The sequence below is a fragment of the Antrostomus carolinensis genome, unplaced genomic scaffold (assembly GCF_000700745.2).
Source record: "Antrostomus carolinensis isolate BGI_N321 unplaced genomic scaffold, ASM70074v2 scaffold51628, whole genome shotgun sequence".
NCBI lineage: Eukaryota > Metazoa > Chordata > Aves > Caprimulgiformes > Caprimulgidae > Antrostomus > Antrostomus carolinensis.
This window is the reverse complement of record NW_010334654.1, coordinates 45,833-65,305: the sequence shown is the minus strand read 5'-3', so window position 1 is coordinate 65,305 and position 19,473 is coordinate 45,833. Positions and strand designations below refer to the sequence as shown.

The following is a 19,473-nucleotide window of genomic DNA, read 5'->3' as shown; positions in this document are numbered from 1 at the left end:
GGGCATTTTGAGCGCAAGGGTTTGCTCTTCCAGAAATCTCAGACGTTTGAAACTTGATGTTAATTTCGCAGGAAGTTTGTTTTGGTTGGGTTTTGTTTGGTTTGGGGTTTTTTTCCCTCCTTCTTTCTTTTTTCTTTCTTTTATTTTCTTTTTATTTTCTTTCTTTGTTTCTCCCATTTTAGGATTCTGGAGATAGTGTTTCTGAACTAAGAGAATGGAGACCAGTCATTTACAGGAAGTGCACAGACACTCTCTGGTTGTCCCTCTTCTTTCTTTTCTGGACTTGTTTGGTAAGTGTCTTTTTCTGAAAGAAAATCAGACCCAGAGGTGACGGGGTTCTGCAGAGTGGTATACTAAACCTAAACTGGAATTATCATGGGCACAGGTGTTACAAGAGTCCCATGACTGCGCTGGGACAGACCCAACCTTCGTGATGGTGCAGTGCTTTAATGCAGTGTCCACATGCAGACTTAAATGCCGCCCATATTCTTTAGGTGCCATGCATACACAGGGCTAGGTTATTTAGAATTTGATCTTTTGTAAGTTAGTCCAGGCTCTGACTAGACTCTTATTTCTCCTTATTCATGGTAGTCTTGCAACTTGTCCATCTGGTGTTGTACCAAGTCACTGTCCAGTGCTTAGAACACTGTGCAAGATTTTGGGAACAGGCTTTGTCTTTCCTAAGTATGAATGGTTTTTTTTATTATATGTCTCAGGCTACTCAGGATTATCGTGAATACACTGTTAGTCAGTTTTCAATTTAATTCCTAATAACTCTTAATGGAAGCCAATGCAGAAGAATACATACACATTTTGAATACTGCATAAACTGGAGCTGAACTTTGTGAACAGGATAGGTTTTTCTAATATACTGTCTTACACTTAGTGCTTTGATCAGTGAAGGAAATGGCAAAAACTAAACCTGTCAGATGGTGAGAATTTAAGATTTTTGTTTGTTTTCTCTCACTGTTTTTATTGCTCAGTTTCTGTGAAACTGTTTATTGCATACATGTATTTTTTTCTTTTGTTTGACCTTATTTTTAAAAGATTTTTTAAAAAAACTGGTGATACGGATTTGTTTATGTAGTGAAAAAAAAAAATGAAATCACATTAATAGCTCTGTGGAAATGCGCATCACTGGCATGTGTAGACACACCCCTCCAGCAGTCCTACAGGCAGCTATTACTTAACAATATTTATGGCTTGTATCCAGCATTCTGCACTGAAAAAAAAAAAATTCACATATACACAGTATTTGCCATACTGGTGGCAATGGACCTGTAACATCCCCCTTTAGAAGGGACACTGGAATTTTTCTGAAAGTGTAATTCAGTGTGAGTTACAATGACAGCTCATTTCTTCTTTTTCTTCTGAGAACAATTATTAACAAATATTTGCTCTGTAAATAAACTGGATCTGAAAACATTTTGTTATTGTAACAAATATCACATCCACAAGTACTATGCCAGCTTTAATTGTGGAGTCTCTACAAAGATCTCCATATTGAGACAGCATTAACATGCAGTCATAATTTAAAAAAACCCAACTCTTTAACTAGTTAGACTTTAAAAATATAAGCAAAAATGAGACTACACTGGGGACTACGGAAACACATACTTACACATTTGTGTATGAGACTTAGTTTTTGCCCAGGTCCCTTCTTTATTCACACATGTTAAAAGTAGAATAACAAGTAAAGGCTCTAAACCTGAAGTAAGAGAGCAGTTGTGCTGGATCTGATACGTGCAATCTGTCTCCCGCACAGCTGGTAGTCAGCAACTCCATGCAAAGAAGTACTGGTTAATGTAGGACTGAGGAGATGCGCTGCTGCCAGCAGCTGGCATACAGCCACAGAGCTCAGTGTATTGTCCTTGCTGTGTGTGAATGTGGTTTGCACTCATGGGACAGGGGAGATGATTGAATCGCCGAGTTCTTCGATAGCTGGAGTGCTGTGAAGAAGCTTTTGGGTAAAGTAGTGCTCAGGACTTTACCAGCTTCCCAGAAAAGAATTACTGCTTCTTGGCACGTGGAAAAGTTATTTTCAAGGGGCATTTTGGCCCTCGTGGGGTATATGAGTAGGGTTTAAGCTGCATTCTTAGGCGTGGTGTCTTTTTTGCTGCTACTTGGTCAACGGAGGTGCTTAGCTGCCCCTGGGGTTTACAGGGAGCTGATCTGCTGGGACTTTGATCTGACAGCAGAGCATCTAAAAGAGCAGTGCAGTGTCACCTCAGTCCACAGTGTGGCTCTCTCCAGCTTTTTGACGTGTTAAAGAATGCATCTTCCTGAAATTTCAGGTAAGGTGCATTTTAATTATACCCTAGGTGTTTAAAATATACCTCTGATTAAATTTACTAGCAGCTGCAACGGCTCAACATTTCAGTATTGCCCAGGTGTGTCTTGAAGGGCACCCTGAAAAACGAGAAGCACTGAGCACAGGTGAAAAATTACTGTTTGAGTGACCTTGCCTAGTGACGTGCACAAGCTTCTGTAGAAGCAATGTTTAGCACCTTACTACTGCTTTCCTTTTATTTTACTTAGAACCCCTATATTTCTTCTCTTGTGATGCTCTGCTTAATTTATATACTTTCAGCAACAGACGAAGGAAAGCTCTAAGGAGGCAATAGGGCCAAACTTGTCCCTATGACTTGCTCTGTCCTTGTGCAGAGGGGTCAAATTTAGATTTAACTATTTGCGTCCACAATACAAAAATGCATGGGTTAAACAAAGTATTTATTGAATGGGAAGGAAAAGCTATTCTAGCATGATTTCACATTAAAAATATTTTAACAGATGTTTATAACTGGCTATGCTGTGATGGCTGGTGCTGCAGCAAGACTTGTGCTTGGATATGACAGCTTTGGGAACATATGTGGTAGGAAGAACACTCCTGTAAAAGGGGCTCCCCTTTCTGGACAGGACATGACTAATAAAAAGTAAGTACATCAGATAATGTCTAAATAAATCAAATGTTTGGGAACTTTATAAGATACACATCTTCTAGTTGTCAATCATATACATGTGTCTATATACATGCTTGCATTGAAAGGCAAAAAAAAGTTGTGAGAATGGTGCAAAATGTTGAGTGAAACTAAAAAGTTAAGATACAATTTGAAAATGTGCTACATTGTTATGCTTTATACTGGCTTCTTCTTAAATAGGATCTTAAACAGGGCTTTGGCCAAACCAGCAGTCATTCTGTATGGTAAATCTTTGTACTTAAGGAAGTTGCATGTTGAAGTTAGTCATTCTGTCGACTCCCATGAACTAGTCCTTGTAGAATGGCACCTACCTGACAGCTTCTGATCCCTTTTAAGAACATAAAATGAAGTATAAAAATGTAGCATATTCTCGAATTGCTGCTTAACTTCTGACTTCAAACTCCCATTTTTTTCCATTATATTTGAAAAAAAAGAGTTTTATTTGCTTTGTAGCGCTTTAAAAACGTGGAAAGAAGGCTCAGAATTTAAACCTATAAAAACCAGAAAGCAAGCTTGTTTTTTGAAAAGAGGATCTTCTTTTCTTTCTAGGTTTGTGTTCTTTCTGAATCCGTGCAGCCTGGAAACTCAAAGCCTCAAAATCAGTTCACTTTCCTTGTGCGTGTCTAGTTGTCCGCAAGAGCAACTCGACTCTTTGGAAGACCTCCAGAGTTTTGCAAGGAATAATGGTGTGCAACAGGGAATGTGAATATCTTAGTGTATCTGTGGAACAGTTGAGCAGCTTTCACTTTGTTATGCTTGTGTTTGCTACGCTAGGGAGTCATTTCTTACTATTAATTTCCTGAGCAGTCCGTGGCAACAGAAAGTAAAATGTCTTGTTTCTGCTTTATTTCAAAATCATAGTTTCTAGAAATGTTACAGCTCTCTTATGCAAATTCAAAAGTTGTTGATTAATTCCTACACAATGCTGAGATTATACAGCAGAAAACTGGCTGCTGAGAATGAAACAGTGTATACTTTGGTGGGGGTGCCAGTATGGGAACAGAGCTCATATCGTATTTGAGAAACTTGTCCAACTGGTTCTTTTAAATTTAATTAAAACTATGGTGGAATTATTAATTCCAGACACACACACACAAGTGTTTTTATCCCTTTAGACATCAAATCCTAAAGTTTGCTACTCCACCTGTAATTTTTTTTAGTTTATTCTGATGTTAAAGATAGATATGTTGTCAGAAGTAGCTGTTGTACAAGAGAGGCAGCTCCAGTTATTCATGTCCAATGTACAAATAAAATAGCCTGTCGCCTAACCCTTATTCCATAGGGTATGTGTAAACTGCACACCATATGGATATTAGTGGCTATTTTTAATTAAGGTCAGAATTCCATTCTTTTTTGTTTTGTTGTTTTGTTTGGCAAGGGTTACTATTTAAATTGACACCATTTGTTTTAATTTCATTTTGGAGTAGTTTACCACCATTTGGTATGTACAGAAAGCTGTAAACACCTGTGACATTATATGTGTTTTCAGTGTAACTGAATATAATTGCATGAAATGCCATCTACATGCTAAACCTTGCATGTTTATCTCAACGGAGAGGGCAGTATTACATTTTGAATGGCTTGAATGTATCCAGCCTTTCTTTCCCAGAAGCATTATATAATGGGGCAGAGTATTATTAGCAGAGTACCTGGTAATATTTATCCTAGAGCCCAGAAAGTGTTACGTTTCTGGATAGATATATATTCTGTTCTAAATCATGAGGGACCTAGTTCTGTTGTAGCTTCTGTCATTTTAGATTTTCTGTTACCTTATCTTAATGAGTAAGAGTTTAGAGCCCAAGTATCGCACTGTGGAACAAATAGTGTGCCTGCCCTCCAGGAAGATCAGTAAATGGTAATTATAGTTAAGTCTAGAAGGCAAAAAATTCCGCAGAGGTTGCTTTAGATTTACTCAATTAACTAATTTGTGTTTTACGTTCCCACTGGAATATCAAGGATGAATATGGCCTGCTAAGGGATCAAAGCAGAAGTGTAAACAAAACTTAATTGATAATGTGTTTTTCTCTAAAACTTTAACTAAGTTACTTTTTTTTTTCCTCCCTCCGTTCTTAGGTTCTTGGCTTTGCATTTACAACCTAAACATTTCCAGTTACACGCTAAATCCAAAGGCAGCTGAGCTGTGTCCCACACTACCAGTTCCACCAAGGTAGGAATTACTGGGCACTTTACAACACCCTGGAGGGCAAACAGCTTCTTAAGGATTGTTACTGCTTCACATTTTGTATGTGACTTGATGCTTTACAGTCAGAATGGTTTTGCTTTGTTTATTTATTTTTTGTACGTGTGTCCTTATGAGTTCTCATGTGTGCCTGTGAACATGCCAGTGTCCTGTCTCACAGAATGAATGAGGACTGCATTCCCATTATTCCTCTACACTTTAGAGATTTTTTTTTCCCTCCAAATCAGGAGAAAAGCACTCTATGTGAGGAGTGACGTATCTCCTACACAGACTTTTGCTCTCTCCCTCAGTGCCAAGGAAGATGAGCTGTGGTCTTTGGCCTTGCTTATTATCCTGAACCAGAAATTTCCATCAGAATCATTTCATAGCCAGCTGGCTTGAAGCGCAGGTCTGTGGATGGCACTGTTTTTAACATTTGGCATTTGTGAGTCAATATCCTTAAACCTGTAATTTTAAATTCCACTGGGTCATGAAAATACAGCAAAGAACTGGAATCTCCACTTAGTTCACAGAGCTAAGTCATCTGCTCTGAAAAAGAGACAATAAAGGAAAAAAGCAAGCAGAAGAGAGCAGGAGACACATAAAAACATCACATAGAGTGGACCAAAGGAAAGCGTGGAAACTGATGAAAAAATAAGGCATATTTTACTTATTTCTTTGACTTTTTAGGCTTTTTTTCTGTTTTGCAAGGAACTCAGCAAAGTTATTCATCTTGCACAGTAAAATTTCGTAGTACAAGCAAAGCTAGTCAGAGAAGTTACCACTCCTTTTTAGGTATGAATATATCTTTGACTCTTGTAGTGTGGCATTGCCAAAGTGGGACAATAAGTATATTCAAGAAGCTTGACTGGGAGTGCCAGATAATTTCATATGTAAATATTTGATGGTGTTAATTGTACCTTACCAACATTGTTTTGATGTGGCTTTTGGAATGCTTAAATATCATAAAAACAATGCAAAGTGTTTGTGGTCTAGAATTATCTACAACAACGTAGCTTGCAGCTATGTTAGTATGAGTTTAGGTTTTACATAAACACATGGGAGCAAAGCAGGTGAAGCCAGACTAGAATGGGAATACGAGCTACATGCTGATTGTGACTAAGATAGTAGTTTATTTTTTCCCCCATGTTGATCTTAAATGGATGTTCTGGTACAGTGGTACAGGCATGATGCTACTGGGAGTTTATTTTGCAGATGAAACTACCATTTGTAACAGACCACTCCCGTGCCCAGGCTCCCATTGTGTCAGACTCCATGTGCAAGATCTCCTCCTGGGTAGGGAGGGTGCTTGCCAGGTTACAGGTCAGACTGGGCGGCTGTGGCTGCAAAACTCGGTTGAGGATGCGGGTAGGGTGCTGCAGAGGGCTTGAAAGAGAATGGTGGAATGGATCTCTCTGGATTTGAAACTGTTTGTCCAGTAGTTAATATTTTTTACCATCTTTGTTTTTAACCTTCCAGTAAATCTTTTCCATTATTTAATCGATGTGTTCCACAAAATCCTGAATGCTATTCCAAATATGCATCTGTCTTAATAAATATGGTTAATGAAATGGATGTTTTTCACCGAATTCTCAGTGGAATATTGGCAGGAAGAGATACTGTGATAGGACTGAGTGTCCTTGCACTAGGTAAGGTTATAAATAAAAAACGAATAAAAATATTAAATTAAGGTGTGAAGTTTCAAATGTTTCTATTAACTTTATATTTTTAATTTAAAAGTGATCTTTTTAATCTTTTCTGGGCAGAGTTGTTTTTAAGAAAGAGTGATTGTGTTTTATCAGAAGGCATTTAATAGTCAGATGAAATACAGCTCTGTGAAATATCACATTCTTTTTCCTTGATATCATCATATACCCAATTTCAACGGACTGTAAGAAATTGTTGATGGAAGAAAAATGGCATCAGCATGATTATTTTAACTTAAATCTTATACAAAGTATTATTGAAAAGCTAATAATTCCCAAGGTGAAATATTTCAGTTGTAAGCTCATTATGGGTAACTTATAGGTAACTGTGCATTTTAAATGTTAAAAAGTTGCCAGCTTTACTAAATGCTGTTGCTTTTGAGACCATTGTTTTAAAATAAAAGGCCAAATTCTGCAAGAACCTTAAATTTATCTTTAAAGTAAATAAGTGAGTTGTAATACTCATAATAAACTTACTTTTTTTTTTTCAGCCTTCTCTTTTATCCTGGTTTTAGTCTTCAGATTCATTCGGACACTTCTAGTCCATACTTTGATTTCACTGGTTGTATTTGGGTTATTATGTAAGTATATTTACTTTTTAGCATATGCTTAGTTAAATGGATCATCTCACTGAACTGAGGGAGAGGCAGCTGAACAAACAGCTATCCTTTTTTCCGTGGCCATTCTTAGTAACCTTAAGCTTACCACAGCCGTTTCCAAGCTGAGCCTCGCTTGCCTTTTGGTGCCAAGGTCTGGCTGTGCTGTTTCAGCTGCTGACTGTTGGGATGATGATGATTTTTATTTTTTTATAGATGCCTGGAAACAACATGTCTTTTGGCAGAGGAATGCAGTTATGAAAATGCTACTGTTTCAGATAAAGCTTAGTGAAGTTTTACATTGCCTGCTTTAGAAAGGGAGAGCTATAGGAATGTGTCCAGCTAAAGCTTGTCATTCCATGGAAGTTAGCTTTGTATCTGCTCAGTGAAATGACATGCTTGAGCTTTAGAATAACTGCAAGAAAACCAAGTCTTCTGCTGCATTCTTGCCTCAGACTAACAGACCATTATGTGAGTGTTCTCTGTAATCATTAATATTGTACCTCTCTGGTACGCAACCGTGTTCCTGAGCTGAGCTGGGGTAAGGCGGAAGGGCGAGAGACTCGGGAGGGAGGCCAGGCAGACATAGCCTGCCGACAGCAGTGTTCTGCAGCCTGGGGAGTGCTGCCTGCCTTCATGCTGCTCTTGTTTGCTCAGTTGTTTCAGGTGTTCTCTGGTGGCTCTATTATGACTACAGGAACGATCCCAGCACTGAATTGGAAACAGAAAAGGAAAATGTAAAATTTCTACTTGGATATGCCATCTTCTCAACAATAGTTACTGTAAGTAGCGTTTTACCCTATGCGGTGGCAGAGGCTGTAACTTGAAAACTTGAACTATAGTGGTTCTGCAACAGTAGAAATAGTTCCTCATTCCTTTCAGATTTGAAAATGATAATGAATTATAAGATCTGCTTACGCTCATTTAAATAGTTTTACATCTTCATTGTGAAATTTGTCAGAACAGGGCTCTGCCACACTTCAACCATGTACAAGCAATGTTAGCATTGGTGGTATAGAAATGCAAGAACTGTGTTCCATCCCTATTCTTCTCTGCATCAGCTAACTGGATAATCAAGTTGAGTGAACAGAGGGGCACTGGCTCAATGTAAACATGAGATCTGTGGATTCAGGCTACCCTGTCAGTAGGAAAAAGGGGTGGCAGCTCTTTTAGACAATGAAAGTAGTAGTGAAGCATAGGCAGCAGTGTCTAGGCCTCAAGTTATGGAGTTAAATTCTGCTTTTCTCTCATTAGACCATGTTCCAAAATAAAATCTGACTGTGGCTTGCAACTTTTAAAGTGATTTTTTTCACTCCGATGTTGCAATGTTAAAGGAGTCATTGCTCAATATGAGTGTACAGACAATTTGTATTTCATGAGACATTTATTAAAGTTTTGTTTTCTTAAAGTGGAGTAGGATCCATAGACTGGAATTCACCGGATGTAAACAGTCTGACAGTTTACAGTGACTAATACAAATGTGTCACAGATCAGATTTTTTAAATATCCTCTCTTAAGTTAGGACCTTTTTAATTCTGTTGATACTAAAAGGGTAAGAAGAGGTTCCTTTGTATGCATGTGTGTTCCAGTACAACTTGTCTTTTGCAGAACTGTGGGAACATCCACTGCTGCAGGTTGTGTTTATATTCAAAGCTGGTGGCTTCTTTCTAGACCAAGCAAGAAAGCTGGTGAAGCAGCTGCCACTGGTGCATTTATTATTTTATAGATTCCAACCTCTCTTTTAATTGCTGTCCATAGATCCTTGTCATATACAAAGAACTGGGGACATTGTGGGGATTTTGACTTGGGGCTTTGTTGGTGGTTTTTTGTTGTTTGGTTTTTTTTTCCACTTTGAAAAAAAATATTTAAATGGAATTTAATTTTATGTCTGCTTTGCTTCCATACATACACAGCTCTCAAATTAGTTTGGTTGTGCTACTGTTCTTTCTGCAGAAGAGGGCTAGTCCTCTTACTGTTGTGAGCAGTGGCAAGCTGACCTGAGTAGGAAGAAAGTTTAAATGTTCATGACATACAGGGTACATGAAAGCAATGTGTAGCATGCAATGTACATTTGTGTTGGCTGTAAAGCAAAACAGACTGTTTCCATTGGGTGAATTACAGTTTTATGAGTCCTGTTATGTTTTAAAGAAACAATAGTGATGATTTCAGAAAATCAGATTTTAATTCACAAGCTCTTTAAGAATACAGGCAGGGCAGTGTCTCAGAAAAATTTTCCAGTGTACAGTAACTTTGTGTAAAATGCCTTGCTGTCATGTCTTTGTGAAATCTCTAACCCCTGGTCCCACAATTGACAACTCTGATATTTTCTTAAGGAAAAAAAATCAACAATTTGTCTTTTTATTTCCTGTAACAGGTTGTTCTGCTTTCCATTATAATTGTACTAAGAAAGAGGCTTCAGTTCACTGTACAGCTCTTTCGAATTGTTGGTAAAATCATTGGCAGAATTCCTTTCCTGCTGTTCCAACCACTCTGGACCTTTCTGATTCTCATTGTGTTCTGGGTATTTTGGGTTGCTGTACTACTTAGCTTAGGAACTGCAGGTAAGTATATGCTTTCCACATTTTTGGGTGAATGTTATCTGCTTCCTACATTCACATCTTAAATATGGGACCTCCTGGTGTTAGTGTACAAAATGTGGGCTAGCATTGTTACACAGCTGTGTTATTCTCACCATTTCTTGTTTATTTTTTGCCCCATTTGTTGGAGTCTTCAACATTGACATAATTCTGGGAGTGTAGCCGCAATGTGGAACTTTAGTTTTGTTCTTTCTCAGTCACTTAATTTATGATTAGACTGTGGTAGATACAGTATATGTTTGATGTATTTAAATGAAGAAAATAGCGGGAGGGATGAGACAGCTTTTAGTGCAGTTATTATGAAATTAAATGTTAATCTTCTCTCACTACAATGTCAAATTGTCATGGAGGCAGAATATTGTTTCTGAACAGTAGTTCAGTGACAACTGCTATCATTATTTAGATAGGTACAACAGTATTTGGATTAATCCAGAGATACTTGCAGTTGTGGGCAAGGTGCTCTGTAGAAATAGTCAATCACTATGAAAGATCTGCAAGAACAGGTTTTGAGTATGGAAGTGGTATTACTGAGGGACATGTCACTACAAGATCTGTCACTGATTGAACCGGGGTAATTTAGATGCTGTCCCTTGGCCCAGCATCGTGCCATCCAAGGGAGGGGGAGATTGTTCTTCTGTGCAACATCACCCAAAGAAGGGAAGCTAAACTCTGTGTTGCTCTGAGGGTAACTCCTCCTCCAGACATCAGCCCTTGTACATAGGAAGCATTATGATTTGAGAGTTGTTTTTTTCTCATTTTAAATTTCTAGAGCCACTACTAGGAGTCATTTGTCCTCTGGGTTGAAACTGATGCAGAATTGATGCAGATAGAGACAGTTGTTTGTCATTCCCATATTTATTCATGGGCTTTCTATTTTCTGAATCTTGTCAGTGGTTTCTGTGTGGAAAACCCAGCACAACCTAGCTCTTCAAATGCTTACGTGTTTCCGTTTTATCTTGTGTTTCCACCACCGCTTGAGATGGTGGCTGCAGTAACTCTGTACAGTCTTACAGATCCCAGCTGGGCTAGAAAAGCCTCCAACCTTTGTGCAGCTGAGCCTGTTTGGCAAAATCGGCAGTCTGATTCCCCACCTCAGTAGGTCAGGTACCTCAGTACTCTTCCATCATAAATGCTTCCATCTCAGTCTCACCCTGTTAATTCTGGCTCTGTACAAGACCCACTTCACATGAGAGTCCATCTGTCTGAGTCCATGCTAACATTGCAAATCACTCACCCATTTATTAGGCTAGACTGGGATCTGTTTCCCTCCAGCTTTCATTGGAGAGTCATACAAATTTGCAAGGGTGTCTGTTTCTGCTGCCTTTCCCCCAGTAGCTCATGTCTGTCAGAAATGGCTGCTTGAAGCACTTGTCTGACTAATAACCTGTTTCTCCTGCAAAAGGGTCAGACCTAGCAAGGTTGGATATCCAACCCTGCAGTCTCTTTGTGAGTGGTTCCTGGCTGACTAAATAGTCAAGCAGATTCACTTTGCTTTAACTGTCATGGATATTCCTTCTCCACACTCCTCTTGAGTTGGATTTTCCCTTTACAGAGACAGCATTACATTCTAGACCCAGCTTTGTGTGCTTGTTAGCTTTACTGCAAAATCTTCATCCCATTTATGCACAGGTCAGCCAGGCGGCAGTAATTTTCAGACTGGCCTTGCGAGGTACCTTATCACGGGTTCAGACCAGTCCTTTGTAGAAAGGAGCAACTCCTGAGCTGTCAGCCAACTGTTCATTTTGTGTACCTGCTTGGATCAAATGCAGTTTAAGATAAACATTAACTATACTGTATCTAGTAGCAGGTAGATAGAATGAGTGATAATGCACAGATTTCCTAAATATGTAATTAACAAGAACTATTAGAGGAAATATTAAATCCTTGATGTTAAGCTGAGTTGGCCCATTACCCACAGGAATACTCACCGGTACTCTTAATGTGCACATGTAAGGATGTGAAGCTTGCCCTTGTTAAATCTAAATTTAGAGAGTGCCATCTGAGTCTGTGATATTCAAAAGCTTCTGAAAACGCAGCAATCATTAGAAGAGCAGAAATATTTTAACTCATATGACAGAAACAGCTTGATGATAAGTGCAGGATAGGGAACTTGTCAGGTATTTCCTGGATGCTTTTACAGACTTTGCAGGAAGGTCATGACTTGCACATTATATCCAAAAGCAGATTCCACATGTATTCACAGGGAAATAAAACCCAATGAAAACTGCCTTTGAGAGGCTTTTTATGCTTTTTCCATGTTGTGCCATTTTCATTCATTGGTTATATTCTCTTGTTTTTGGCTAGACATTTCCATTCAGTATTTTCTTTTTTTTCCTGCCTGCTTAGAGTAGGATTCAAACAATTTTTGAGCTGCTGTTACAGTCATAGTGCAGCACATTTCTTCTGGCTCTAAGGTGTTTTATTTTTTGTCTTCTCCCTAGCATAATAGGAATGCTGATGTTTCCAGCGAGTGGTGCAAACAGTACAATATAGAAGGCAGCATAATCTTGCTGCACAGTAGAGCCATGTTAAAGTTTCTAGGATGCACTCAGTTTTGAAAAACTTGAGTTTTTACAGATTTAACATAAGAGGGAAAGGTCATTTCCAGGCGCTTAACTGTCAATATATTGCTCATATGAGGAGTCTAGTAGAACATATGTTTTGACTGAGATCTTCTGCCAGAATATGTTTAGTGTAGATGTCAATCCCTGTAAGATTTTTCTGTTAACAAGTTAGTGTTTTAATATTTAGAAGAGAATGTGCATTTCATAAATTATCCAAACCAGTTCTAAGTTACAGCCTGAGCTTGAATGCAGGTAGAAAAATGCCACTCTCTGTAATTGATTATTTTTCTGGTTAAAACTCTTTTCTATTAATTTTATCGTTTGTATTTGTAATTACTCTTCTTGTTTAGCTGTCTGTGTTAAATGATGGCTGTTGTTACCCAACAGGTGTAAACGGAGCCCTTGGCAAAGTCCAGGGGCTGAGGTGTTCATGTGAACGACCTGCAGCAGCGTCAGTGCCCACTAGGTGCCGATAAAGTAGTGTGAGAAAGTTTCTTCCGAATCTGGTCGGTTGTTTACGGCTGCTCTGATCACAGAGTAACTCCTGAGAGGAGTTCGAAGACACCAAAGGCAATTTTAGCATTTTAATGATCTGGGGAGGTAGTGAAGGATTGTTTTATCCAGCTCTCAGGTTGAGGAGATTTGTCGAGGAGTCAGCAGAAGTATGATAGCTGTTTGTATTTCCCGTCCCATGCTCTACCTCAGATTTGTTTTGCAGTTCAAAGCTTGGACGAGTGAACAGTAGGCTAGATGTGGTATTGAGAATATTCTTTTAGATTTTATTTCAGATTTTCAACTCAAATATGAGTCCTCCCAAACGCTGCCTGTTAAAGCTCACAGTAAGGTAGCTCATTGGGGGTTGTTTTGCTGTTCTAGGATGACTAGTACTTACACATCCTGTAAAAATAAATAAATATAGTACTTTATGGTTAATAATACACTGGCAGAACAGCTTTGCATTTTCTACTAGTTTTCTACAATTGCCCTGTAAATGGAAGACATTTCTTTTGCTTTTTGAGTTTTGGGGAGTTTTTGCTACAGCTGAGAGTGCTTCTCTGAAGATCTCCCAAGATATGCTCTTTTTGAGCCATTTGTTTTTTCCATTGACAAGTAGTTGCCTATCCAGGATTCAGTTTGTAAAATCCAGGTGGTGGTTTTCTTGCTTTTGACACTTTGACTTCATATTCTCACAAATATATTTTCTGAGGCTATGCAGACTGTATTTTAAGTGCAGATATACCAAGAAAGCTGAAAAAAATGAAATGTTTAGAAAGACACTAGTCTTTTGTCTAAGATAGAGAGATGGGCAAGTGAAATTGGCTTGCTGCTATGCTGCACCTGTTCTTAACATTTTCCTTGAATCTTCACTAGTTATATAACATTTATATCATCTCCACATCTTGCAGCTTTGGAGCACTTGATCTTCACTTCAGCTGTGGTGCACCTGATTGTTATGTGGCCATGCAGACACCTTATTTGCACCTCCTCCAAAAGTCAATGTTACTCTGAGAAGAGACTAAGTTCTGGGGAGCTATAGGAAACTATCACCCACACTTGGAAAGGTACTTATGCACATGACTAACTAGAAACACATGGGTAATCCTATTAAAATCAGTAGGACTGCTTATGCGTTTTAAGGTAGGCACCTGCTTAAGTACCTTGGTAATTCAGAGTCTGTAACAGCAGCAGAGACTGAGTGAATTCCAGACCTAGAAAACTAGGAGAAATGCCAGACTCTATGAGACTTGAGACAGCACAAACAGTGGCACCAGTTAGAACCATTAGCTGACTAGGAATGGAATTCAGCTGTGCTTTGGAAAAGCTGATATGTCTTAGGGTGACTGAGTCTTATTGTTTGCTAATTTGTGTGGCATTTCACTGCAGAACTCAAGCGGCCATATGGCACAGCAAAGCGTGTCTTTCAGCTTTCCAGCATGCAGAATCTGTGAAGTCCACATGGCATAAATCCTGTGCATGTAATGTAGGATGAGAAGGCGGTGTGAGATTTTTGTGTAATGAAGGTGCATCCTACAGGCAAGTGAGCAATAAAACTGACACATAAAGCTGTGCAGTAGCAAAACCAGCAATAAAAATGTATTTCCTGCAGGGTCCTTGACATTCCAATTACAGTCAGCTAGCTTAGCCATAAATACCACTACATGGAAAAAAGCTAAATAAAATAACACAATAAATTCTCTTGCAGGAAGCATGAAGATTCATTGTGTGATGCCAGAACCTTTCCTCACTTAGCAGTGGAAAGGGGACATCATATTTTCATGTTAACAGGAACTGATAAACAGCCTCTCTGTATTTTCTAGTCAGTGGTTCTTTGTTTCTGATAAAGAAATTGCTGAACTAGACTTCCTAGAAATTTTCATCCCTTACAACAGCCTACTGCTCCAGGCATCAGCCAAACCTTGCCACAATTGCCCAGTAAGAGCATCTGACATAAATCTGAAAGTACCAAAATGTAGCTAATGATACTGCACGTGCACACTGACTTTTGAATCACTGCATTGCCGTGCTGACTGACATAAGGGCACAGCACTAGGCTGCAGAGTCAGATCGAGAATCTCTTCTGGATTCTGCTGCAAACACTTGTGCCTGTTTGCATTGTTAGCAACACTTCTTTGAAGTATTTGCAGCTGATCAACACTAGTACTGATCAGAGGTTTTCAGGTTTGGTGATTCACCTGTAGGGGACTTCACTTCTTTACTGACTTCTTAATGTTATCACTAAGAGTGCATAGTACACCAGAAAGATTTGAGGTTATGTAGTTGGAGAAAAATTTTCTGTTGACAAATTGAACCATATTTCAAGGCTTTGTTGAGAAAGTTTAACTTGTGTGAACAGATAGATTGCATTGGAATGATGAGGGAAATGGCATGTATTTTTCTCAACAGGGTATCTAGGATAGCTTTAAAGTTTATCTGTGCTACTAGGACTGACATTTGAAAAATAGCATTGCATGTAATTCTGTTGACGGAATTATGCATGCACAGTAGGCCCAGAAGACAGAGAATCAGTCAGACACAGATGTTTACATTGGTAAACAGATTTCTGTGAAGCAACAAAACCAGTTTACCATACCTAGACAGCAAAGTGATCAATGGTGAACTCACAGGTGGATGTGCCTGATTTCTGTGCACAGTGCTGTACACATGTACATGTCTAAGGTTGGCCAGGAAAGACAAAGCCATTACTGTTATTACTGCAGGTGGTTATTTCAGTACACTGGTAAAAAGCAAACGAAGTTAGTTTACCATACATACATTTGTCAGTCTTCATGACAAAACTGCAGAAGCAAGGCTTGAAATGTGCCTTTTTTGGAAAAGAAACGTTCAGGTGGATTGTATGGTGGGAAAAGTGCTTAATTCTGCTACCAAATGGGATATGTCTGCATAAAAATGGGGAGGTAGGAGACCTTTTTGGATCTCATTGACCTATCATTTGCGTAAGTTCCCTCAGTAAGGACTATAGGCTGTAGTTAATGAGCATATTTGGATAGTTGTGTGTGCTGCAGGAAAATGGCAAACTAGAGCCATGGAAGAAGTAAGGGAACTGAAAATCCCTTGAATTCAGAACAGGGAGGAATGGTATAGCATATAGCTTATTTTAATGTACCAAAAGAAACAAATCTATCCTCAAAAATACGCCTAAAAAAAAAATACTTTTTGCATCCAAACTTAAAACCAGGGGAGAAGAGACCTGGGATATGAGTAGTAGCTTTTTCATATCATCAAGTATCTTGCATTTCACAGACTTAAAATACATTTGAACATAACAGAAGCAACAATATTTTTGTGAATGATCAGCCGTACAGCACTGCAAAGAGCTTCCTTTCAGAAAATTAAATAGCTAGAACATATGTCTGTGTTTGCGCTTCAGCAAAGGCTGCCTTGAAGAACAAGGCTGATACAGGACCTACAGACTCCTCCTTGAGGCCAGCTGCGCTGTGTTGATGGATGCAAGTTTTGATTACAAGAATGCTGAGAATAAGATTGACTCAGCTCTGGGAAGAATGCTTAGTTTGTATGCTATAAATCTATTCATAGACTTTTTTCTTCTTGCCCTTGAATAGCAAATAGCTCTTCTCTGAGATTCTGAGAGGGATGAGTTTCTTGTAATGCTAATGTTACAGGAGTAAAATAATTCAATTTATTTTATGCAGATACATATTTAAGCTAACCATATAACAATTATGCACCCAGGTAGCATTTTTTGATCCTTTCAAAGCACTCTAAAATAATTTTGCAGTGCTGCTATGGTGTAGATTAATATTTTTTCCTAATTTACAGACAAACAGACCTTGGTTCTGAAGACTTACAAAGCTTGTCTAAACCCGATGGTATTGCTGAAAGCAAATCTTTATTGTTTCTACTTTTAGCTATTACTGAGTATGAACTCTGTGGCTATAGAAAAATAGGACAGAAGTAAGTGAACCATTTCACAGATAGTTTTGTATCTCTGGTAGTTTTGAATGTGAAGGTGATGTGCTGTTCTGTGGGAGAACATGAAGTATTAAAGCTTAAGTCATAATGCTGTTATAGCAGTAATAGACAATTCTATGTCTCACTTTGTTATTTCTTTCATGGAGTTAGAATAAGAAACTGCTCACCTCCAGAGTTTGTTTTATTCTGTGAACATGTTTATCTTTAAGGGTAGTAGACTTAAGGGTTCGTAAACTAAAAAAATAGTAGGCTATGGACCTAGAGACCTTTCACTAGGAATTAACGTCCTGATGTCATTATTCTCTTACTAAACTTCAGAGTCAAGTGGCATAAATAGAATTGCAAAGAGAAAGGTCTTGGTTGCTAAGCTATCTGAGTTACCTCACCTTTTGTGAAAAGCCATCTATTGAATATGGAATAAATTCTTTGTTATTAACAGAAGTAAAGGCTTTTTTTTTTTAGCTTAAATAAGTAAATTTGTCCATGTTCCTGAATACTGTCATAACATTGGAGCATATACTACCATACAGATGTCTGCTTTTTTTTATTATTTTTTGAGAGACCACCTTTATGTGCCTCTATTTTGCACAAAGATTGCAAAGTATAGAGAACTGAAACTGTTTTCCATGGTTCTAATTAGTAATAGTAATAGCAATTAAAATAATAATTTTGTTTTGTGGCAATGGTACATTATGCATCCTTAATATTTTTCTAAAGTCTTTACTTTTGGCTTCTTATAAAAAAGAATCTAAAGCATTTCATAACAGACTATGAATTTATTTCAAATTTGAATGAAGAAAATTAAGATTTGAAGCATTTGATTACTCAGATCTCGAGTAATGTTTTTCTCAGAAATCTTTCCTAATTTGTAGCTGTCCGCTTGACTTTATTGGCAGATTTCTCAATCCCAATTTAAGCCCTAGCTTTTGGTTTTTGTAAGATTTTATTTTTCAAAATTCTATTTTAATTACAAAATTTTGGCACTCTGACTTTGTTAGAATGGATAGAATTAAATAGCACCTGAATTTATTTTTTTGTAATTTTATTGAAGAAAGGTTAAGAAAAAGGGTACAGAAGCACTTGTATGTGCTTTTTTTTTTTTTCCCTTGTCTGATGTGTTATAATAATATAGTGGTGTAATCCTAACTCCAGGTACTGCACAGACTACTTCAGGAGGACAGGTAGAATACAGAGCTCTGTCTGGAATTTCCTACATGGCGTGGTATCATTTCGTTGGCCTTATCTGGACTAGTGAATTCATTCTTGCCTGTCAGCAAATGACAATTGCAGGGGCAGTGGTTACTTGTTACTTCAACAGGTGAGTGCAGAATTGCCCCCTTGTGCAGTTTGGGGATTTTCCAGCATTTACTTTCAATCTTTTTCTGGGTAAAATAGTCTCAAATAGACTGGAATTCATGTCAATATCTTGGAATCCAATTTAATATAAAATAATGGTGCTTGTTGCAAGATCTTGAGTAAGATTTTACAGTGTATATGATATTAATGTGACTCGTCCTTGCCACTGGAGTTACCAGGCCAAATGGAGCCTTGGTACAAGCCAGTGGGGCTCAGTTGACTCTGGTGAATTTGCCATTCATAAGGCACAGGCTGCATTTGATCCTTTTCCCGGGGACTGCATGAGCCCCAAATGGAGATGTGATATATATCTCCTTGGTAATTTCATGTGTTCATAGGCAGTTTCACCTCTTCCTAAGTGTTCATCCCTGCTCTGGGTTTCCATTTGCTCTGACTGCATAAATGCTTAGGCTGCTGCTCTTCTTTTTACTCTGTGCAGATATTATGGTTAACTGTAAATGCTTTAACACCACTATTAGGAATTGAGAGATGTGTAAACAAAGTTTCTTGACTTGTATATTGCCTTGAAGTTTAAATGTGGAGGAAATAAGGAAAATTCTCTACTTTTCATTATTTATACTGGTTTTTAGACTTGCAGTATTGTAAAATGAAATTCTGTTGAGTTCATGCACTGAAGTAATGCTATCCTGTCATTGCAGGGGAAGTTTTAAATCTCACAATACATTGTTGAGTTTTTTGACAATCGAGAGAGTAGTATACTGAAAAACGTTTTCCTCATAAGTATTTTACGAGCTTTCTCACCCTCATTGCTCTGTTCCTTTACACCCAGTGATGAGATTTTCTGATCTGTGAAAAACTCTGGCATTTTAAGACATTTCTTGATTTTTGTATTTGAGGAATATGGTGATAATCTCAATTTATTGGAAAATTAGCCCTTGAGGAAGGTGACCTGAGGGAGAGTCAGGGAGCCTGGAGATCTGTCTGCAGCCACTTGGGAGCATCAGGCTTGGGCTGAGCAGGGAGGCTTTGGGCTCCTCCAAAACCTAGGTAGCAGGTTTCTGTCCATGGTGTCTAGAATGTATCC

At 38.3% G+C, this 19,473-nt stretch overlaps 1 protein-coding gene across 1 annotated transcript in view; it reads left to right on the top strand.

Moving 5' to 3' along the window:
- Positions 1 to 182: 182 nt before the first annotated feature.
- Positions 183 to 19,473, top strand: part of SLC44A3 (solute carrier family 44 member 3) — a gene marked incomplete at its 5' end in the record, with an annotated part of 39,515 nt that continues 20,224 nt past the window's right edge. Inside the window, 9 exons of the mRNA XM_010174259.2 lie at positions 183 to 290; positions 2,791 to 2,933; positions 3,528 to 3,664; positions 5,052 to 5,145; positions 6,637 to 6,806; positions 7,355 to 7,444; positions 8,117 to 8,241; positions 9,834 to 10,020; positions 18,225 to 18,390. Coding sequence (XP_010172561.2) covers positions 183 to 290; positions 2,791 to 2,933; positions 3,528 to 3,664; positions 5,052 to 5,145; positions 6,637 to 6,806; positions 7,355 to 7,444; positions 8,117 to 8,241; positions 9,834 to 10,020; positions 18,225 to 18,390 — 1,220 coding nt within the window. The remainder of the gene's footprint in view (positions 291 to 2,790; positions 2,934 to 3,527; positions 3,665 to 5,051; positions 5,146 to 6,636; positions 6,807 to 7,354; positions 7,445 to 8,116; positions 8,242 to 9,833; positions 10,021 to 18,224; positions 18,391 to 19,473) is intronic.